General features: G+C 42.6%; 4 protein-coding genes across 5 annotated transcripts; 3 read left to right on the plus strand and 1 right to left on the minus strand.

Annotated features, from left to right (window-relative positions):
• Positions 1 to 27: 27 nt before the first annotated feature.
• Positions 28 to 3,593, minus strand: LOC105703636 (nucleolar protein 14 homolog). The gene is made up of 6 exons (XM_012432141.2): positions 3,436 to 3,593; positions 1,689 to 3,182; positions 1,485 to 1,614; positions 1,231 to 1,401; positions 650 to 1,158; positions 28 to 565 (listed from the first exon to the last, which is right to left on the minus strand). Exons 2-6 carry the CDS (start codon positions 3,170 to 3,172, stop codon positions 319 to 321), a joined length of 2,541 nt encoding a protein of 846 aa, XP_012287564.1. The 5' UTR covers positions 3,173 to 3,182; positions 3,436 to 3,593; the 3' UTR covers positions 28 to 318.
• Positions 3,594 to 3,750: 157 nt separating this feature from the next.
• LOC105703637 (cytochrome c oxidase assembly factor 7 homolog) lies at positions 3,751 to 4,920 on the plus strand. Its single transcript, XM_012432142.1, has 3 exons — positions 3,751 to 3,945; positions 4,017 to 4,151; positions 4,308 to 4,920. The coding sequence occupies exons 1-3, from the start codon at positions 3,846 to 3,848 to the stop codon at positions 4,772 to 4,774; spliced, it is 702 nt and encodes a 233-aa protein (XP_012287565.1). The 5' UTR covers positions 3,751 to 3,845; the 3' UTR covers positions 4,775 to 4,920.
• A 652-nt stretch (positions 4,921 to 5,572) lies between these two features.
• On the plus strand, positions 5,573 to 8,106 carry LOC105703638 (GILT-like protein 1). The gene is made up of 5 exons (XM_012432143.2): positions 5,573 to 5,721; positions 5,881 to 6,042; positions 6,725 to 6,919; positions 7,084 to 7,239; positions 7,318 to 8,106. The coding sequence occupies exons 1-5, from the start codon at positions 5,638 to 5,640 to the stop codon at positions 7,411 to 7,413; spliced, it is 693 nt and encodes a 230-aa protein (XP_012287566.1). The 5' UTR covers positions 5,573 to 5,637; the 3' UTR covers positions 7,414 to 8,106.
• Positions 8,107 to 8,289: 183 nt separating this feature from the next.
• LOC105703635 (tankyrase) lies at positions 8,290 to 14,989 on the plus strand. 2 transcript variants are annotated; one of them, XM_012432140.2, is made up of 12 exons: positions 8,290 to 8,814; positions 9,462 to 9,664; positions 9,757 to 10,082; positions 10,213 to 10,412; positions 10,815 to 11,148; positions 11,450 to 11,580; positions 11,683 to 11,911; positions 11,991 to 12,376; positions 12,572 to 12,964; positions 13,355 to 13,893; positions 14,177 to 14,523; positions 14,728 to 14,989. In XM_012432140.2, exons 1-12 carry the CDS (start codon positions 8,622 to 8,624, stop codon positions 14,966 to 14,968), a joined length of 3,522 nt encoding a protein of 1,173 aa, XP_012287563.1. In that variant the 5' UTR covers positions 8,290 to 8,621; the 3' UTR covers positions 14,969 to 14,989. The 2 variants fall into 2 exon arrangements, with proteins under 2 accessions (XP_012287563.1, XP_012287562.1); XM_012432139.2 differs by having other exon boundaries at positions 8,291 to 8,814; positions 10,213 to 10,466.
• Positions 14,990 to 22,251: the final 7,262 nt, after the last annotated feature.

Consider the following 22,251-nt stretch of genomic DNA (forward strand, 5'->3'; position numbering starts at 1 on the left):
CATCTTCTGACTAATAATTTTAACGGATAGGACAAATTTATGTTTATTAGAAATTGTTTTAACGCATTTACGTGGTTACTACGATTTCCTAGGTTATAGATTATTTCCTTTTCCGTATCAGATAATGTTTACTTAAGAAATATATTTCTAGTTCGGAGTTTTGGAATTGTATATGTACAATACGAAAATATTTATTTTGTACATGCATTCTTGTTTTTCTCATGATTAATAAATTAAAAGTCTTGTAACAAAGCCGCACCACAGTGTGTACGTTATATACATTTGTACCGTATATTACAAAACAGACTCGACACGTCCCTATTTCTTTCTTTTAAGGTTTTTCAGTTCAGCCTGCTGTTGCGCTGCGTCCCCAAAGATTTCTTTGACCTTCTCTTTGCGCTTCATATCCTCTTTTAATTTTTCTTTAATCTGTACTTTCGATAAGAAAGCAGTGTCTCTTCTTATCTCCCTCGTTGCACCCTTCAATTCTTTCTTGTACTTACGTTGCAACCTCTCCCTCTCAGCCTTCCTCGAAGTTGAATGCTTGCTTCTTTTCCCATCGTACCTAAACATTGTAATAATTAATTTACAATAATTAATATATAAATCAAACAATTGCACAGTATACTACAACATTATTTTTACTTACAGTGGCTCCGTTCGAGGATCGTACAACCTTAATGGAAGTGGCTTCTTTCCTTCGCGAAACAAGAATGTCAATTTCTTGTTCTTTAAAGCATGCAAGTCTTTGCGAATTGTCTTAATATTTTTCCTCACTAGAGGAGGATACTTGCTCATAAAATTTATCTTCAATAGCTTTGTAATTTGCTCAAATATGTAATAAACTGACTCTATATCCTTCCACTGATCCTTGAAATCCGAAATAAGTTTAACAGCAGTTAGGAGAGTTTTGACTTTGAACTCGTCAGTTAGCTCTGCATTTTCTAAATCTTTTGCAGTCATCTTAACTGTTTCTGGATCGGTTGCTGCGTTACTCTGATCGCTTTCAATGACCAGAAAATCATTCGTAACACAGGAACGTTTGAAAGCTAACGACAGTGTTTTGCTTTTTAAGATTTCTTTGGGTATAGCCATGTAAATTATGGAACTCAAGAAATTGATTGCTTCCGGGACATATCTTTTACTAAGTGAAGCGTACTGGAACAAAAGTATTATTTTTATCGTATTAATCGTTTCCCAATTCAATTATAAAGGCAAAAGTGTACTCACTTCTAGAAGTAGAGTCGACAGAAACAAGCCTTTAGAAATGTCCATCTTGCTTCTAACACGACCCTTTAATAATATGTCTGACATGAACATTATGCCTGGTGTAATTACTGAATGTCTAACTTTAGAAGTCTTAATTGGAAATAGTAAAAATATTAATTTAAAGAGAATTATCTGCAACAGAAAATTATTTTCACATTATTTTCAAAGAAATCGCTGACAGACAACATTTTTATTCCACTGGAAAAAAATCTTACCGTTTCTAAAGGAGGATATAATTTCTTCTTTACCGTAAATGTTACATATTTATGTGCTATGTCTTTCCGCAAATGATTGACTGCACTTTTTGGATTAATCTTTGCAACATCATATATGAAAGGGCATAACCTGAAAGAAAGCATTCAAGTGAAATATCCTAAATTTCTATGTTTAACATTGTGTATCAAGCACGAGTAAATTACCTGTTAAAAGTTTCAAAGCTTTGAACGATATTATTTGCTTCTTCTATATGGAAGCAGTTGCTCAAATATTGAACCAAATGTTCAAACAAGGTGGCTAAATTCTTTTTATTTTTTTCTTCTAATAACCGATTTATCGATGCAATAATTCTATCCAAAACATCGGAGGATTGCTCGGGGCAATCATTTTGTAACATTTCTTGTAATTCTTCCCAAGTGTAGGGCATGGCAGTTTTAATTCTGGCTTCGCTTAGAGACTCTCTTTCGATTTTGCTTGATAATTCACTATTATCTATACTTTTATTAAAACTCTTTACATTACTACAAAGTAGAGAGTCATTTGGATACGTCGTTTCCATTTTTGTAATCTGTACATCTTGTTGTGCCTTATTTTTTGTTTTATCATCCAAACATAATTTCTTTTGACTGCCCGTATTTTCTTGAGATTCAAGTTTCCTTTTGATTCCAGATTTATCTTGCGAATTTTCATCTTCGGATGATTGAGAACTATCATCTGAAGCGGAACCCTCATCTTCTATTTCTTCAATTTCAAAATCATCGAATAGATCATCGGCTGATTTTGAATAATTATTTGATTTGGCTTCATGAGACTTTAATTCGATATGTGTATTTACGGACTCAGAATCTTGTATCTTTAACTCATTACCTTCATTTAATGACTCATCAGATCTTAGAGTATTTCTATCCTGAGTTTTTGAATTATCTGAATTCTGTGGTCTAAAAGCATCATATTTTAATTGTCGCATTGCAATATCGTAACTATCTGGTGCTGAATTTTCTTTCGACTCTTCTGAATTAGGTTGTTTCTTAGACAGTGAAACAATAGGGAGAAGATCAACCCATTCAGAATCCAATTTTTCAGTTAAACCAATGGTCTGATCTCGCAGTTTTTGCCTCTCCGCTTTTCGCTTCTTAGACTCTGCAATTAATTGTTCTATGATGTCTTTTCTATGCATCGATGATGATTTCGATAATACACCTCCTCCGAAATGTGCCTCCTCCACGAAACTCGTATTTAATTTCCCTGTATCATTTTCATCGTCGCTGTTGTCACTTCTTGGATCCTCAAATTTCTCAATTTCGGCTAACGTCCGTCCACCATGAGTCAACATCTCCTCATCGTTCAAATTGAAAATACTCTTCTTCTCATATGCTTTAATTCGTTCCGCAGCAAATCGAGCCATCACTTTGTCTTCTTCACTCATCTTTGAATTTACCTCACCGATGCGTTTGTCTAGGATTATATTATCCTTGTTTTTGATTTTATACTCTTGCAAAAGAGTATGTTTACGCCTGTTTGCAGCCCGAGACCGAGCAACACCTGGTGCTCCCATAACCGTACTGTTCTTACGCCCCAAAGTTCCTTGCTTATTCTTGTTCATATGCAACTCGAAGGGGTTCTTAATCGCCACATCTTTCCCCTTTGATGAAACGAAAGAGCTCTTCTGTCCGTTTAATTTGGCCATTATCGAGAATCTACAATTAAATCCTGGTTAAATTTCCAGCTTCCAAATTATCCACATGCGTTGTAACGAAACCCCAAAGGTATCGTTTTCATAACCACAATTCAATACAATTCTATTTTCTTTTCAATATTTCTTAATACCTAGGTAAACAATTAAACTAATATAATCAATTTCACTGTCGTACTGCAGCAGTATTGCTTAAAAGGCACACGTGATTATGTTTATGCCGTCTATAAATTCAAATACGTTTTACATGTCTGTACCTTTTTGGATTCTGGCTTTTGACTAAAGGCCCAGTAGTTGTTTTTTATTTTATTCGTGTTTTTATTTTCTCCGACCTTGTTAGTTATTCTTCCTATTAACCTGGTTCAGTTCCTGCTACCTTCCTTTCTTGCTAGGTTAGTTTTACAGTAATGGCGATCAGAGAAGAGTTGGGAGATTGCTCACGGGCAAGGTTGCTCGATCGCATCCTGTGGTGCTCCCCGGTGGCGGCTAACATATATATGTACGTAGTTTCAAACAAAGATGAATCAGTAATCAATGAAATGAATTCTTTACCATCAGAGTGGAGACATAAATCATAGTGATCGCATATCTTCAAACCTGCCTAGTCCTAGATTTTGACCGGCTCAACTTCGCTTTTCGCTTGAAGCAGAAAAAGGGAATTGTTACGATGTCGTACGATTTTAAAAATGAAGACGATGTGAAAGAGTACTTAAAAAACTTGTACATGGAATATACATTTGGATGTTACAGCGAGAAGAACCCGGAAGGTGAGTCAGGACGTCTGCTAACGTCGTCATAACCTTACTTTTCCGTTTTCACATATTTATCCCCCTTTCAGTGTGTCATCTTCTGGGGGATTATTTAGAAGCTATCAAAGCGGACCACAAGAAGGCTGAAGAGGTTTACAAGGCTAATTGTGACGAGTTCGATTTTGGATTTAGTTGCACGAAGTATGGTACCTACCGCTACTTTGGTAAGGAATTTTTCTGGAATGCAGTTAGACCTTGTAGGAAAAGATGTCACTAGTGAGGCCTTTCAGTGAGAATATGAATTCTGGACTCGCAATGAGTAGACTTAAATTTAGAGGAACATTGAATTTTATTTGATACGTCGGTTCATTTCTCAACAGGTAGAAACAGCGAAGCGAACATAAAGGATGGATATAAGTACATGATGAAGGGCTGCGAGAACAACAACGTAGAAGGTTGCGAGCAGGCAGGGATTCTCTCACTAGGAAATTCACAAATAGACGACACGGATCGTTCCGAACAAGTCAAGCGAGGTGTAGCAATGTTGGAAAAGGGGTGTGGTACTCAAAAATCAGACAAGTCCTGTTTTATCTTAGCCAAAGTGTACCTCAATGGCATGAAGGACTACGTGGAGAAGAATTACTCGAAAGCGTACAAATTTTTTATGATATCGTGTGACATGGGAAACCCAATCGCTTGCATCAACGTTGCGGAAATGCTCAGGCGTGGTGATGGTGTTCCCAAAGACGACACTCTCGCAGATGCCTATAAGAGGCGAGCGAAGATTTTAAATGATGAAGTTAGAAAAATACAGAAACAGTTGAAGTTCCATGAAGGCATTAATTAAAATACATAGAAATTCCACCATGTATTATAGCAATTGTGTATAAACTATTATTACTAATTGATAAGAAGCGACAAGAGTGACTGATAAATATAGTACTAATTTTCTCATTACTCTTATCCGATTAAATTAATCTCTTTCAAGTAAAAGATTGAGGTGTCGTTATTCATTTATTTTATGGGTACTAATAGTAACATGACAACAAAATAGGCATTTGTTTATGAGAAGCCAAACTACATTTTTATAATCATTATAGGTTGTAATTTAGCTCCGACTAAAGAAACACGTCAATAGAACTGCATATTCATGCGTGCGATTTACAAATTCTTTATTTAAGATTTTATAACTCTCGTCGGTTGGCATAAGCGAGTCTCTCTTATGTATGCCTTCTTTATATCCTACTACAAGTTCCGTTTTAGCACTCATTGAGAATCTGCAGCCCATCACGAGTGACCCACTTCGCACCCATCATTCAAATGCAAGACACTCTGTCATCGTATCGAGGAAAACCTAGAGAAAGGCAGCAACAGCCCGTTATCATCCATGGCATTGATGAGTGGGAAACCGGTACATAATTATGGCCATCGACACAAGATAATGTTTCATGTCATCGTTCCTTGACTGCGATGGAAAGTGTATGTGTTAAAACCGAAGGCAGTGGTGTGAAGAGAGAAACCACTATACTAAATAGCAGTAGTGACCGTTTGAGATACCGCGAATTGATTATCTTGTTTCTCTATTCCCCCTACCAAAGAGAACATGTGTTCCCTTTCCACTGTTAAGCCCACTCTCTCGGTGGTGTATGTTTCAGCTGGGAGTCAGGATTTCCAATGGAATATAATCACTTGTCGTGATTCCCAAGTACGATGAAGTTCTACACGCTCGACGCTCTCCCCTCGAGATCTCTGATTACACTTGTTATCATCGCATTAACTTTCCATGGATCATCCGTGAGTAAAAATTATTTTATAAATTACTTTAATAGTTATGTCAACCAGTTCTGTACGGGAATTAATTGAAAAATGTGTGGAGATATTTTGTCAATTAATTTTCCATCCAGAGGAGTGATCGGCCATGTGGAGTACCTTCGTAACTTGGTATCTTTTTAGGTCAATGGTCAAGGGGTGAACGCGAAGAAAGTGAACGTCGATTTATATTACGAAGCACTATGTCCCGACAGCATTAACTGGATTAAAAATCAGCTGGTACCGAATTACGGAGATTTAAAAGAATTCATCGAAATCACATTCGTGCCTTATGGCAAAGCCTCGGTAAGTTAATTCAAGTGTCCTTAGCAAAGTGCACAACGAGAGTCTTGAGAGAAAAATATGATTTCAAAAAATCAGATTTCCTGCTTAATCAAGATCTGAAAATATTTTCATTTCATTACAAAGCAATTATTCCAAGTCCAAATGATGCTCCGAGACGTATCTTATGGCTTTGTTAGAATTTTTCAATATCTTTCATTTCACACTCCAATAATTCAAATAGTTTTTAAATTATCCAATCTCTGATACTCCAGGATGTGTTTTGAGGCACGTTCTGAATTTTGTAATGTTCATATTTCACCGTAAAGTAATTAAATGACTCGTCGAATCATCCATTTCTGGAAGGATGCTACGAGGGGTATTTTGCAGCACTTAAAAAATTTATCAATGTTCATATTTCCCTGTGAAATAATTCAAGATGCTCGGAGACGTGCTCTAAGGAACCTTTATCTCATTTTAAAGCAATTAACACAATCATCCATTTCCGAAAAGATACCCCGAGGCATGCTCGAGGGACTTTTATAAACGAGCCTCGCTCTTTGGAACACTCGTTATTGACCGTACGATTATTCGGCTAGTGTAATCTCGTTTAATCTCCAGAAACGACACGGCTTCATAATAAGCTTGACCGATTTACGGCGAAAGTATCGAGAGTCGATAATGCACGATGCATGTTAACTTGCAGCAAACAAAGAAGGAGGACGGGAGCTGGGAATTTGTTTGTCAACACGGACCCCCGGAGTGTTTTGGAAATAAGGCCCAAGCATGTGCCTTAAATGAAATCCAGTCCATTTGCCAGGGCCAATCCTGCCAGGAAATGGCGAGCAATCTCGTGGGTTGCGTAATGTCCAGCAGTTATCCTTCAACGGCAGTGGAACATGTATTTATAAACATTTAACGAGACATGGAAGGTCCCTCAAAACGGCGGAAATTAGGAATAAACATGCGACCTCGAGACCCTAATTTTCGTCCTTTGAGGATATTCCACGGCATATCTTGTTGCGTCTCTTCACTCATTAACAATTAACGGTTTGCTTTTTTTAGTGCGCCTCGAAGATTAACATCAACGCTGCCTCGATATCAAGAATTAACGAATGCGAGAAGAACTCTAAAGGCGACGAATTATTGGCCGCCATGGGCGTAAAGACCTTTGCTCTTCAGCCAAGGCTCAGCTTTGTCCCGACCATTGTTATTAACAAGGTGAATTATTTTCTGAGGGGTCCTGCTGTTTTTCCTTTTTATTCACGCGTTTAAAATTCCTCTCTTCCTTTTTCGCAGGCCTTTTCGCAAGAGAACCAGTCGGCTGCCTTGAAGAACTTTAAGAAACTCGTTTGCGACAACATCGGGACTGTGGAGAAGCCGGCGGCCTGTTAAGGAGTCTTTTTTTCTCTCTCTTTTTTTCCTTTCCTTTTTTTCTTCGTTTGTGGAGAAACCGAACAGCAGTTGCTTCTTGATGATAATTACATTCGGTTGTGTCTATTATGGGAGATTAGTATACGGAAATATACGGTCGTCGACGTTCTGCAAAGTTGCTCTCTCTACCGGGCTTGTCAACATTGTTTGGCATCTCTGTTATCGCTTTTGCAGCGAAGCGAGACCCTCGTTGTAGTTTTAAGTCGCTTGAAGGAGATTAGCCCACTCTACTTTCTGCTGAAAAATTGTTTAGACTTTCACTTTGAGGGGAAAAGTGGGATTCCATCCCCGGATAGTATCAAGGCAGCTGCAACGGGTCATCGATAGTGCAGGCTGCGTTTAGGATTCTGCAATCTCCTTTCTACGACAAGAAAAATTAAACAAGAAGATGCAGAGTCCGCAATGATTCACTCCTGATGACATGAAATTCGACGAGAGTTCGGAGACATTAGATAAGATCTCTGAAAGCGATTTTAAGGACGTTCGATCGTTCCTGATAGCGATTATCTCGTTAACAGATATTCCGATATCGCATTGGCTACGGACGTGTAAATAATTCCAAGACGGTTTGTCACGTTAATTAGGATGTAATTGTCAATATTGATTTACATGTATGTGCAAGTAAGGACGGGATATAAGCAATTTTGCAATGGATATTAATATTTCTTTCAAGAAACGCCGAGCATGAACTGCAACTTGTCTTGATTTCTAGAAAATATTTTTAACAGCAAGAAAAAAACAGGGACTCGATTCTCGAGTCGTATAAACGTTCAAGTTTCGCGTGCGAACTTGACGGTTTCGTGTAAGACCTTCAAACAATGTAAAGTTATTTTTTTTTTTTTAGAAAAATCCACTAGAGAATCGGGTTCCTGCACGTTGCGAAGATTCGAATGGGCCGCCGCGCGCGGCGGGTGCGAGTCGGTGCGCGCGCAGTCGCCAAGATGGCGGCCCGCTGGGGCGACCCATCTTACATGGAGACGTTCGCTCGCGGTCCGTGGCCTAGCCGCGCAGCGGCGTCGCCTTTGGGAGCCCACCACACCGAAGAGACGGCACGAGTCGGTGCAAGTCGGTGCGAGAACATGGGCGCGAGTTGAGAGCGCACCGCAACGCGACATAAATATTGGCCCGTATCGCCCCGTGATCGGACAACGTGAAAATGGCGGCGTGAAATGGCAGGACGACGGTCGGCGTTGACGAGCGCCGAGTCCCTCCCGGGGCCAGGGAGCGCCGATCCGCTCAGGGATCTCTTCGAGGCCTGCAAGACCGGAGACCTCGCCAGGGTCAAGAAGCTGGTCACTCCGAAGACGGTCAACGCCCGCGACACGGCCGGACGCAAATCCACTCCGTTACACTTTGCGGCTGGTGACCACTTTTTTTTTATGCTTCCGCGGAACCGCGAACGCTTTTGCGATACCCCCGCGTTCCCGTAAGCGGAAATGTCGGCGCACAGGTGTAGCTTGTAAATATTGATAACTCGGAAACTAAAATTGCGGATGGAGTCGAGGTTTTTTTTTTCCGCTGGTTCGATATCCTTGGTTAGAATATTAATATTAAGGCCGATGGAAGGGAGAGCATGGATAGCCTTTTTCTTCTTTGGTTGTCCAGTGAATGTTGAATCGTGGACTGAAACTAAGAATGGAGTTGAATTTTTTGGCGATCCAGTATCTTTGGTAACTCGTAGACTAAAATTGAGATTTGAGTAAAAATTGTTTCTTAGAGATTCGATATTCTCGATTGAAGTATTGATGTAAGAGGCGATGGGAGAGAAATCGTGGATGGATTTTTTTCTTGCTGACTGTCGATGGATTACGATGAACGGGATGAAACCTGATCGGACATGTGGTAGGGGAGTCTGGAAATTAGCTTCCTTTGTTTTCAAACGTCATGGAAAATTACGAATGGCGCTTTAGAACTCTTTTAAGTCATTTTGGCAATAGGGTCGTTTATTAGTTGTGTTCAATTAATATAGATTCATGTGAATTAAGAATTAAGACTATCACTTTTCATAGGTTATGGTAGACGAGATGTGGTCGAATTTTTATTATCAGCGGGTGCGTCGATTCAGGCCAGAGATGACGGGGGTTTGCATCCACTTCACAATGCGTGCTCCTTTGGGCATTCGGATGTGGTACGACTTCTACTAGAAGCTGGAGCAAACCCTAACACACGTGACAATTGGAATTACACTCCGTTACACGAAGCAGCAATCAAGGTAACCTATTCACAAGTTTACACTCCTTCGAGATGAAGTGATTCTTTGGCTCAGGGCCTGAATAATAATTGTGATTACGTTTCGGTGTCCAGGGCAAGATTGACGTGTGCATCGCTTTGTTGCAACATGGAGCAGATGCGAACATTAGGAATACGGAAGGGAAGACCGCACTCGAGCTGGCCGACGCGGTTACAAAGCCAGTTCTCACTGGAGAGTACAGAAAGGACGAACTGCTCGAAGCTGCCAGGTCCGGGAACGAGGAACGACTGATGCAACTGCTCAATCCTCTGAATGTCAACTGCCATGCCAGTGATGGACGCCGGTCTACTCCACTCCACCTCGCAGCAGGATACAATCGGCTGAGGGTTGTTCAAATTTTATTGCAAAACGGTGCAGACGTGCACGCAAAAGATAAAGGGTTAGTGTACGTAGTGTTAAAAAAATAGTGAATAGTAGTAAAAAATAGTTATGTCAAAAATGAAGCCGAAACAACCTGTACATTTTTTTTCCTACAATTTATGATTTACTAATGCTTCTGTTCTACACAGAGGTTTGGTTCCGCTGCACAATGCCTGCTCCTACGGTCACTTCGAAGTAACCGAGGCACTGCTCAAGCATGGTGCGGCTGTTAATGCCAGCGATCTCTGGGCATTTACTCCACTCCACGAAGCAGCTAGCAAATCCAGAGCCGAGGTGTGCTCATTGCTTTTAAGCGAAGGTGCAGACCCTACGCAACTGAACTGCCATAGTAAGAGTGCCATTGATGTAGCCCCAACGCTCGAGCTGCAGGAGCGATTGGCCTGTAAGCGTCGCATATCATTTTCAATTGATTCATGCTGTCTGTAAATCCGCTTCCTATCATTACACAACGAAGCCTCGCACTATATTAAAGTGATAAGAAAGAGTCGTTCTATATAGACTAGAACCAAGGACACGAATTTCTTCTACCCAAATTTCATGTGCATCGTGTCCTTCCTTAGGGCCTCAATAATCACGTGTTGAAGTTTCAAATTATTTGGTGCACCCAGTTCGGAGAACAATTTTATATTATCACTTTTTGGTGTATACATGACACTATCGTATCACCTTAATATTGGGTAGAATTTAGGTACAAGATATTGTACAGTGCGATGCATTTGTCACGTTTCAGATGAATTCAAAGGGCACTGCCTTCTGGACGCCTGCAGGCAGGCTGATCCAGCGAAGCTGAAGAAATACCTGTCCCAAGAGGTCGTCAACTTCAAACATCCGTACACAGGTGACACCCCGCTTCACTGTGCGGTGGCGTCGCCTTATCCGAAGCGGAAGCAGATCGTTGAGACCCTCGTCAGGAAGAGCACTGCCTTAAACGAGAAGAATAAGGACTTTCTTACTCCACTTCATGTAGCCACCGATCATTCTCATTACGATGCCATGGATGTTTTACTCAGGCACAATGCCAAAGTCAACGCTTTGGACGGGTTAGGACAGACCGCGTTGCACAGGTGAGTCACGTTAAGGTGATATGAAAGTGGCATCGAAGAGGTTTCTTTTTTATAAAACTAATTCGAACTGGATGTACCGAGTGGTTTCAAACTTTGTTGAAACATGAGTTTCAGGACATTCCTTACACCCTCCATATTTATATTGTAAAGTTTGAGTCGATTCGGTGCACCCAGTTTGGAGAAAAGTTTCATCGACAAGAACTCTTCGGTGCTACTTTCATATCATCTTACCGATAAGTAGAAAATAGACTACGCTGTGAATTTGAATTGTTTGTTAATATTGATTATTCCTTGTATTTAGGTGTGCCAGGGAGGACAACGTGCAAGCTTGCAAGATACTCCTGTCGTACAATGTGGATCCTTCCATAGTGTCGCTGCAAGGCTACACAGCGACTCAAGTAGCTACTGAAAATGTCCTGAAGATATTACTAGGTATGGTGATCGTGAAACATTTGATTTGTAAAAAAGTTTCATAAACGAGTCCTCTTTGATCACCTTAAGACGGGATTGATTCAGAGATTTGATTTTTGTCAGATCCACCGAGTGGGACGGAAGACGCCGAGGCCCAACTCCTGGAGGCGAGCAAGTCCGGCGACTTGTCAGCAGTCGAAAGAATATTGCAAGCCAATCCGCATGCAGTTAATTGTAGAGACTTGGATGGCAGACATTCGACACCGCTGCACTTTGCTGCTGGGTACAACAGGGTTCCTGTCGTCGAGTACCTTCTGGCCCACGGAGCTGATGTTCATGCTAAGGACAAAGGGTAATGCACACTTCGATAAGGCTGTCGACTTGTCATGGAACTCATCGGATGGAATCTAATTAGTTGCTTTTTATCCCAGCGGTCTGGTACCTCTGCATAATGCTTGCTCCTATGGTCACTACGAAGTGACCGAGCTGCTGGTCAAGCATGGTGCATCGGTGAATGTTGCTGACTTGTGGAAATTCACTCCGCTGCATGAAGCAGCTGCTAAGGGGAAATGTGAGATCGTGAGACTCTTGCTGAGGCATGGGGCTGATGCTACGAAGAAAAATAGAGACGGTGCCACTCCGTTGGACCTTGTCAGAGATGGTGACCAGGATGTTGCCGATCTCTTATGGGGCAACAGTGCTCTCCTGGATGCTGCGAAGAAGGGCAACCTGGCCAGGGTGCAGAGGCTGGTTACGCAGGATAACATCAACTGCAGAGACGCTCAGGGCCGGAACAGCACACCGTTGCATTTAGCTGGTACGTAGGGTCTCTTCGAGGTGTTACGTATACTCTGGTGCACGTGGATATATTTCCTGGGAATACGGCGCAGCCAGGGTATGAGTGCATATTAAGGGTACATTGTCCCTATACATTAATGAGAATAAAAATGATAGTATGAATGTAAAGTAAATAATGGAAATGAAAATGAAATAAATATATTACAAATTCCAGCGGGTTACAACAACCTAGAGGTGGCGGAGTTCCTCCTGGAGCGCGGGGCAGACGTCAACGCCCAGGACAAGGGAGGGCTGATACCCTTACACAACGCCTCCAGCTATGGACACCTCGACATTGCCGCATTGTTGATCAAGTACAACACGGTGGTCAATGCCACCGACAAGTGGGGCTTCACGCCTTTGCACGAGGCGGCCCAGAAGGGCCGGACGCAGCTCTGCGCTCTTCTCCTGGCACACGGGGCCGACCCCTTCCTGAAGAACCAGGAAGGCCAGAGCCCCGTCGACCTGGCGAGTGCGGACGACGTCCGGTGTCTTCTTCAAGACGCCATGGCCTCGCAGCAGGTCGTGCCGTCCGTCCCTCCCAGCAGACCTCCCAGCATCGTCGCTCGTACGTTTTTCGGGAAACATTCGATATATCCAGGGTGTACCGGAATTCCCGGCCACGGTTTTTATGTCGCTATCCTTGTTGAAAATGGAGCCGGAAAGTCTTGTACAAGTTTTTCATGCGACGCATGGTTTGCCTGTGATAATTAATTGAAAAGTCGCGTCAGCAGAGAGCATAGCACGGCTGCATACACAACTAATCGACCGGTTCGTTGTATATTAATTAATTATTACAGACGAATTATGCACTATAGGAGAAAAAGTATAAAGGACCTTTCGACTTCGCTTCCACCGATTGTGGGGTATAGACCTTCCCCAGGAATTCTGTGACACTCTGTAGATCTCAAAAACGTGTTTTTGTAGACTAGCTGCTAAAGTTGGGTTTCGTTTCCAGTTCCCGTGACGCCGCCTCCTCCACTCACTCAGGAGACTGTAATAATGCCATCCGGAGCAGCGATGACCCTCTGCGTGCCTCTGGCTCGTCCAACGTCCTGCTTGAGTCCGATGCCCTCGGTGGAGCTCTGCTCCGAGAGGGAGACCAAGGACAGCGTCTGCGAGGAGCGCTCCGGCACAGGTATCACGACGGTTGCCGGGTTCCTGCAAAGTCTCGGCCTGGAACATCTGCTGGAGCTCTTCGAGAGGGAGCAGATCACCTTGGACATCCTTGCCGAGATGGGCCACGAGGACCTGAAGCAGGTCGGGGTCTCTGCGTATGGCTACAGGCATAAGCTCATCAAGGGGATGGACAAACTTCTCAGCTCCGCTGCAGGACTCATCTGGCAGCCTTCCATCAACCCTGGCACGCTTCTCGTCGACCTCCTCGCCGAGGACAAGGAATTCCTCGCCGTGGAGGAGGAGATGCAGAGCACCATCCGGGAACACCGCGATAATGGACACTCCGGGGGCATCTTCTCGCGCTACAACATCATCAGGGTGGGTAGAAGGTCCTGGGGATGATGCGATAGTGCCGTCAAGGAAGTCTTGTTCGTGAAATTTTCTCTCTCAAATTTGTCCGTAGCTACTCTCAACATTTTCTATAACGAAAATTAAATTTCACGAGTGTCAGGACCTTCCTTAGTTTTTATCTTCACGCTGTGGAGTTTGAGACTATTCGGGACACCTAGTTCGGAGGAAAGTTTCATGCATGATTGGACCCTCGGATGCACGTTCACGTCCCCTTAATGGGACTGATTAATTGATCGATTGTCTTCGACAGATACAAAAGGTGCAAAATCGGAAACTATGGGAGCGGTACGCTCACAGGAGGCAGGAGGTTGCCGAAGAGGTGGGGGCTGCTCCTGTGTCGCCGAACGCCACTCCTAGAGCTACTCCTGGGACCGCTGCTCCGCAGGCCAACGAGAGGATGCTCTTCCACGGTAGCTCCTTCATCAACGCCATTGTTCAGAAAGGCTTCGATGAGCGACATGCCTATATCGGCGGCATGTTCGGAGCGGGCATCTATTTCGCCGAGCACAGCAGCAAGAGCAACCAATACGTATATGGGATATGCGGTGGAACCGGATGTCCCGCCCACAAGGACAGGAGTTGTTACATCTGCCACAGGTACGGCGAAGCGCGGTCTCTTAACCCCTTCACTGTCCTATTTAATTGTTTATAACAATTTGGAGGAAATTGAACCCCATGAGCGTTGGGACCTTCCCTAGGGCCTCCACGTGTATGTGGTAAAATTTCAAACAATTAGGTACATCACGTAATGATTAATTAATAAAATTATCGATGATTCATCCTGGTTCTCTTCCTATCCAGGCACCTGTTGCTGTGCCGCGTCACCCTCGGTAAGTCGTTCCTCCAGTTCTCCGCGATGAAGATGGCCCATGCGCCTCCTGGACACCACAGCGTCATGGGCAGGCCTTCCCAGGGTGGACTGGCCTTCCCGGAGTACGTCGTATACAGGGGCGAGCAGGCCTACCCGGAGTATCTGATAACGTATCAGATAGTGCGACCCCAGCAGGAGAACACCGGCGGCGAGGTCGGCGAGGATCGGTGATCGGAAGAGCCCGGAGGACGAAGGGCGAGGCTGTGTCGTCTCTGCTGTTGCCAGAGGCCGAGGACATGCGGTGTCCTGTCCTGAGACGGGCCTACACCGGTCTTCAGGGTCGAACCCCGCGAAGAAGAGCCCGAAGGACCCTCAACGACCCCCGGGAGTGCGCTCTTCAGCCTCCGTTTCTGCTTCGAATTGCTTTCTGCTAAGCGAAATAGAGGCCGCCTGGAACGGGGACGCCTTCTTCAGGGTCATCGGGCATGTCTTCGAGGTCCTCGCCGACGAAGCGACGCGAGGAACGAGACGGAATTGTTGACTGTATCCCTCCATTCGCCTCGAAGAGGCAGACGAGGAGGGACTTAGTGAAACTAAGGATGGACGATGGAGGTGGGAACTTGGAGAGCATCGTCGTCGGGGTAACGATTCAAGGTTATGCCTCGATGTCGGCCGAGGAGAGGACGTTGCTCTTGTTAGAGGTGTCCGTTGAGTTGGCCGTTTAGGGAGCTGCTCCGGTAGTACCTGGAGACCTCGAAGAGAACCCTGAAGAGGACTCTGTCGAGGACCCTCCGAGGAGATAGAGATGCGGAATGCCGATGTCGAGGAGGCGGTCGGGTTACATTAGCGATAATCGAAGGCTAGTCAACGAAAGAGAATGTATCGGTCCGTGAGGACCCAATCAGGTTCCTGATGATTCGGTCGTTGCTCGGTTTAAGGGGATGCCAAAGTGGCGTATAAAGAATCCATCCATGAAACTTCTCTGAACCGAGTGTATGAAAAAGTTTCAAAATTTACAATATGAATGTGGAGGCCTTGTAGTAGGCCTTGAAACTTCTAAAATTTCATTTTTTATAAAAAAAAATTTTGAAAACCCACAAACAAGATTTAAAAAAAAAAATTGAAATTTTATGGGTTTCAGGACCTTCTTTATACCTTAAATGTTCATATTGTCAAGTTTGAAATGATTCGGTACATTACTTTACAATATGAATGTGGAGGCCTTAAGGTAGGTCCTAAAACTCATGAAATTTCATTTCTTATAAATAATTTTGAAAATATCCACAAACGAAATTTAAAAAAATTGAAATTTTATGGGTTTCAGGACCTTCTTTATAACTTAAATGTTCATATTGTCAAGTTTGAAACGATTCGGTACATTCTGTTCGGAGAAATGTTTCATAAAAAGAACTCTTCACGCCGCTTTCGTATCGCCTTAAGGCTTGAACTGAGGGTGCAGGGTATCGGTCGAAGAAAAAAGAAAAAGTCGGTTTCCAGAGTCTCGACGTGTCCGAAGTCGAGGAAGACGCAACGGGAACTAACGGAGCGTCTCCTCGGAACGGGACGAGAAGAATTCCTGTAGGTTTCTCATGTCGGCGTCCCGGCCTTTGATCGCCGCGACGCCCGACATAGGTGTTTAGGTGACGGTGACTTATGTGTGGGTATTTAGGGCAAATAAGTGTCTAATAAATAAGCTAACGGTCGGAGCGAATCTCGTTATTTACCCATCCGCGGAGGACAAGGCCCATCCTCGACTTCTTATCCGTCCTTTTTCGTCCTGATAAGGGCACGGGTCCTCTTATCCTCCTTATAGGAAAATGCTAATGGCGAGAAAGTCTCGAATCGGGCATTGCGAAACGTCCTACGGGAAGGAATATCTAATTTATGGCCCTTGTAACCGGGAGTCGGCCATCTTGAATTTCAATATTTCCATTTCATAAGCAGTTTTTGCATTTCTTTTATCAAATTTATATTTCAATTTGGTCAGGGCCTTCTCATTCACGTGGGAAGATTTACAACAATTCGTATCCAGGTTGGGAGAAAAGTTTTATAAATAATTTTCTCATGTCAGGTGGTTAGCTTTTTCGACACATGGGCGAAATTCGTTGATAAGGGCAGGCAATATTGGACCTAACGTCGGACGCCTTTAGGAGGCTAAGAGCTAACCAGTGCAATTTCTCTTCCTGGGTCCTCCTCGGTAAATTTAAGAGTTTCACCGAGTGTCTTTAAATATGTAGCGGTGTTGTATATACGTGTATACCTGTATATATACTTATATACACGACTCGTTAGGTTTTGGCATCGAAATCACGATCGGGCCATCGTACGAGCGCGTGCCAGAATTACAAATGGCGGACCCGTTCCCGAATCCAAGCTTTCAAACTGCAGCAGACTTCTTTTAATGTCAAAAAGAGGACCGTACCTCTCCCCGACATTCCGGTCCGACCCTCGTAATGCCGACTCGTTTGTTCGGTGACACGAACCTTTTATTCACTTTGGAATACATTTAGAAGTTCCTCCGCGGAGAGAATTTCTTCCCAAGATGGCGACTCAAGGTCGGCCGGCGAGCCTTAAGAACTCCATTTTCGGAAACTGTATTACGCCCAAGGACAAGTAATTCCTCGGTAAATGAATTTCACTGGCTGCATGTTATGCCTGATAAGATTCGCTGCCTTTTGAAGATTAATTTCCTGATGTCAGGCCGTGATAAAGAGGCGATAAAAAGGCTCCATTTTGTGTCCGTGGTCGACGGTCTTTTAATTCCGGATTTCAAGTGCTACGGAGCATTGACCTCGGCAATGTGTAATTGTTAAATCCTTTTATTTATTTTATTATTTCGATTTTTAATCCGACGATTTAAACGAGTTTTCTGGTCGAGACTATCCGAGGATCGGAGTTCATGATTCTTTTGGATTGATTTTTTTTCGAGATTGTTGACTTTTGTTTCTAACTTTTGATGGTCTCCGGTGTTTCTTTGTTTATTCCCGTTGCTGGAATATTTAATCGACCGATTTTAACCCCATTATTTATTAACTCGTCTCCTGTTGTTTTTTGAACTTCCTTTTCGGGCATTGAACTCACCTGACGACGAGAACTGATATTGCGATACTCACGCATTTATTATTCCGTAAATATTTCCAATCTTTATTTTGCGTATTCGCAAGTGCGTCGCCCTCGTCCTCGTTCTTTAAGGGAAATATTTCGTTCTTTCATTTATCAATTCGTCGAATTTTTAAGCCCGATTATTCGAATCCCCTTTCCGGGCACTGAAGAGCTCACCTGACCTCGGTAATCGATATCACAGTACTTACGCATTTATTACTTCCGATATTATCTATCATTTTCATATCATTGATTATCTTTTAGTTCTTGCCCGAAAGAAATACATTTTTTTTTTTTTCGAAAAATTAAATTAAGACCTTCACGTGATAAAGCTTGAAATTATTCCGTGCTCCCATTTTGGGGAATAATTTTATAAATATTTCGACGTGGATATATATATATGGAATGAAAATCTCATATCAACTTAAGTCCACTTATCATCAAATTGGCCGATCGAGATACATGGAGGGATGATAAGGGAACAACCTGGAAGAGCTTCCGCAATTTGCATACATCAGAGTGCAATCGGCGCGGCTCTGAAAACTTGTTTATCAGGCTCGCTTTAATCGAATTCTTGGAGGAGTCGATTAATCGGAGGATCCCCTGATCTCTTCGACGAAAGAACGCGTTATCAATGCCTCACGGTCAAGGCCTGAGAGATCCTTTTCCGAGATGTACCTTCCGATTATCGAGTCGCAAAGATGCCGATTTCGTAACTCTCGAAAGGCCGGGGGGGTAGAAAAAAAAAAGTGCGGAGTAAAAATAAATAAACACGTAGTTAAGTACACCCCGCGGTTAAGTAACCGAAGAGACGAGTCGCGTGTGATTGTAACATCGCAAAGCCCGTTATTGAGACGACCTCGTTTCGATAACGACTTGGAAGAGCTGCACCGTCGGCCATTATTCGATCATGCTAAGATTTATGTCCAGTTATCCGCGGTAATTCCATGGACCGACATTTTTTAGACGCAGGAGAATTTTTTCGGATTTTTCAGATTTTCAGAATGACTTTTGTGGGGACTTTTCGGGAGATGTCTTTAAGGCTCTTCTTGACTCTCTTTGTAACTGAATTTTATTATGGCTTAAAATTTCATTTGGTGGATTGACATTTTTATGGGGTTGGAGGAGAATTTTTATACTTTTCGGAGCACTTTTATACTTTCCGGAGAATTTTTGTGGAGTTTGAGGGAAAGTCTTCGAGGCTCTTCTGAGTCGACGATAGGATTAGCTACGGACTGGCCCAAAAACTGCATCCTAAAATTGCAATTCAATTTTATTATGTCAACAAAATTTCATTCAATGAACTGACAGTTTTATGGAGTTGGAGGAGAATTTTTACAGAATTTGAAGAGAATTCTTTAACACTCTATTAGGTGTTTCTTCTAATTTTGGTTACTTAATTTGATATTTCTTTGGGCGGACTTTGTTCTCGCAATGTTCATTTATTTGAGGTAACCAATATTTTCTATAAATATAAATCGAGAAAATGCTGAACTTCGCAGGGGACATTTTATGCAACTTAGTACTGAATTTCATAAATAATTTGACAAGCGCTTCGAAGTCTGATACCGAGGTGACTCTTGTTAGGTACCTTAGGATGAACTCTATCATTTAAAATTCATATCAATATAATTTCATGACATGTCCCATACATATAAATCGAGAAAATGCTGAACATCGCAGGGAACATTTTATGCAATTTAGTAGTGAATTTCATAAATAATTTGACAAGCGCTTCGAAGTCTGATACCGAGGTGACTCTTGTTAGGTACCTTAGGGTAGATCCATTCATTATATAAGCCCGGTTTATGCGCCACGGTCGCGTCTTGACGACAATGGACTTATCAGAGCGTAGTCGGAGTAGATGTCCTCTACTCGGGCCGACACCTCCACCTGAAGAGGATTACGAGGGAGAAACTGGTAAAGCTTGTCTCTAAAGGCACGAAAGTAGGCGCGGGATCTTCCGGCGATCCGACCCGCTCCTCTCTATTCCTCTTTATTATTTTTTTTTCTTTCTCTTATGCACGGGGACGACGCAAAGCTAGAGAGAAACGTAACGCGAACGTTTGTACCCTAGTTGAGAGTATTTTAAGTACACCCTTCGTTCATTGATTACGCCTTAAGGTGATATGAAAGTGTCATATATATATATATACTAAAAAGTCAAAATATTTATAAAACTTTTCTCCAAATTGGGTGCATCGAATCACATAAAACTTCATCAAGAGATTATGAAGGCCCTAAGGAAGAACGTGGTGGTAGTGAAATTTGATTTTTCGAAAAAAGAAAAAAATTCCTATTTATCACGGCCAAGGACCAGACATTTTTTTTTTATCGAGAAATGAAATTTTACGAAAATTTTTTTGATTTTTTTTCTTCGGGGCCTCTATAATCACGTATTCAAGTTTCAGATAATACCCAATAAAGTTTGGAGAAAAGCTTGGTATATGTATTGGAAATATGAAATTTCATTTTTGATTAAGAAGAAAATGGTATTTTTTATTATCATTTCTATTATCATCGCATTTATCGCAAGCATGAACCATGAGGAATTTTGGTTTCGAGAAATGGAACTTCACGCGTTGAAGTTTTAAATTATTCGACGCGTTGGAAGTGTCGGGAAAAAAATAAAAAATAGATTCCCGGTCGCGTTAGATTCCTGCCTGGAGAAATGGACCTCCAGGTCGAAGTCGGGACCGGTTTCGAGGCCGGTGAATTTTTTGAAGAAAGTCACACGTCTTTGGAGAGAGAGACAGAGACGGAAGAGGGACTTTCGAAATGGACACTCCCTCGGGAAACCCGAGAATGGTCGGCCCGAAATATGGACGATGGATCTTCAGATTAAACACTAGAACTACCGGCGGATTTTTTTTTTCTTTTTTTTTTTATAGGATGGGCCATTTGAAAAAAGTCATTTTGACTGGTTTTAGTAATTCTAGTGCTTAGGCCAAGAAACGCAAAAATCCGCCCCGCGGATTTTTCACACTTTAAACTGCAACCTCTTACGTCATCGGACGGTTAATTACTATTTATATCCGCAATTCTTATATTCACCCGCTTAACCATTTTCGTTAACATTGGCGGGAATTATTGACGTTGAATGTTCGACAGACCTGAAAAAAGAAGTTTCACTTCCAAGCTCCTATTTAATGTTTTTCGTTTTTTTTTGGGGGTTTTATGTCAGAATATACACAAATGTATATATATAAACCCACTTTGATGCTGTTACATAACATCGAATTTGTTACCGTCCCATAAATATACACAATTCGTCCTCTTCTTTTTACGGCAAAGTTTTTTGATTCCGCAAAATCTTTGCCATTTTAATAACGTATACGTTACATGACACGTAACAAAAACACACGTAATTGTTAAGTGTCACGTGAAAACAATACTTTGTACAAGCATATCTCTCTATATTTGCATAAACAGACAAGCCTCCCAGACGAATCCGTCCTCCTTTTTTACGCCAAAGTCTAATCGACATTTCTCCATTTTTTTTTTCTAACCGAGTCGCAACTTTCGCGTCTCTTGCGTCACCCGGAATAATTTGACCGCTTAAGGAAATATTCCGTAAATGAAAAAGAGATCGTCTAGCGCAACGTTCCGTCTCGTTTTTTCGAGTCGAGGAGGGTCTGCCGATAAAACGTATCCTTAATTTAGCGGTATCCGTGATAAAATTCGGCCTCTGATCCGAGGCTCGGCTCTTCCGATCGCCTCCTCGGCGATATTTCGCGCGATTTGCCGGCGAAAAAAGGCGGAAAGTAATGTCGCGGGGGGAGGACAAGAAGAAAAGAAATATATCCCAGGCCGATCCTACGATCTCGGTGGAGAAAAGTCAGCGAGAGATCTCCGGCATCCCGGAGTGTCTGGATTTTTCCTCGGCCGAGGGCGAGGAAAAATCCACACTTTTTCTCGGCGTGGAGACATCAAAACAGCGACTCGATCCCTCGGATGGGGCAAATAGGAGGAATCGAATCGCAGATAAATGTCGCCGCGACGTAACGGAAACCTACGGAGAGACGACATGCAAATCGGGAGCAGATTTGGATTTCGGATACATCATCGACTAGGTATCGATCCAAACGCCGGATGGCCAAAAATGTCTACAGCCGAAATATTAACTATTCGGCAAATTTCCGCCCGTTTAAATACCGAGTACCGGGGAAAATAATGAAATTCTGAAACTTTGCATTGTGTCTTTATGGACGTGAATTCACGTCAGCGGCAACCGGGAGTAGAACTTGAAAAGACGTGAATTCACGTCAGCGGTCGCGATTGCGTTAACATGCATTTATCCTTTATCCTTTTGTTATTTCATTTTTATGGATAACTGGGAAGCTGCCCTCGAGGGATTGATAATTCGTTATAATCATTAATTTCACCCTTTACATATTATTCCTTCCGTAATT

This window comes from Orussus abietinus, unplaced genomic scaffold, assembly GCF_000612105.2.
Source record: "Orussus abietinus isolate OABI.00-Male unplaced genomic scaffold, Oabi_2.0 scaffold43, whole genome shotgun sequence".
NCBI classification, from domain to species: domain Eukaryota; kingdom Metazoa; phylum Arthropoda; class Insecta; order Hymenoptera; family Orussidae; genus Orussus; species Orussus abietinus.

Excerpts from the sequence above, each read along its gene's own strand:
- LOC105703636 (XM_012432141.2), bottom strand. The coding sequence starts at position 3,172 with ATGGCCAAATTAAACGGACAGAAGAGCTCTTTCGTTTCATCAAAGGGG. Across the intron at positions 1,402-1,484 it reads TATATCCTCCTTTAGAAACG|ATAATTCTCTTTAAATTAAT; the intron begins GTAAGATTTTTT and ends TTTCTGTTGCAG. Across the intron at positions 566-649 it reads GATCCTCGAACGGAGCCACT|GTACGATGGGAAAAGAAGCA; the intron begins GTAAGTAAAAAT and ends TACAATGTTTAG.
- LOC105703635 (XM_012432139.2), top strand. The coding sequence starts at position 8,622 with ATGGCAGGACGACGGTCGGCGTTGACGAGCGCCGAGTCCCTCCCGGGG. Across the intron at positions 9,665-9,756 it reads TACACGAAGCAGCAATCAAG|GGCAAGATTGACGTGTGCAT; the intron begins GTAACCTATTCA and ends TTCGGTGTCCAG. Across the intron at positions 11,149-11,449 it reads GGACAGACCGCGTTGCACAG|GTGTGCCAGGGAGGACAACG; the intron begins GTGAGTCACGTT and ends CCTTGTATTTAG.
- LOC105703638 (XM_012432143.2), top strand. The coding sequence starts at position 5,638 with ATGAAGTTCTACACGCTCGACGCTCTCCCCTCGAGATCTCTGATTACA. Across the intron at positions 5,722-5,880 it reads TAACTTTCCATGGATCATCC|GTCAATGGTCAAGGGGTGAA; the intron begins GTGAGTAAAAAT and ends GTATCTTTTTAG. Across the intron at positions 6,920-7,083 it reads CTTCAACGGCAGTGGAACAT|TGCGCCTCGAAGATTAACAT; the intron begins GTATTTATAAAC and ends TGCTTTTTTTAG.
- LOC105703637 (XM_012432142.1), top strand. The coding sequence starts at position 3,846 with ATGTCGTACGATTTTAAAAATGAAGACGATGTGAAAGAGTACTTAAAA. Across the intron at positions 3,946-4,016 it reads CAGCGAGAAGAACCCGGAAG|TGTGTCATCTTCTGGGGGAT; the intron begins GTGAGTCAGGAC and ends TCCCCCTTTCAG. Across the intron at positions 4,152-4,307 it reads TGGTACCTACCGCTACTTTG|GTAGAAACAGCGAAGCGAAC; the intron begins GTAAGGAATTTT and ends ATTTCTCAACAG.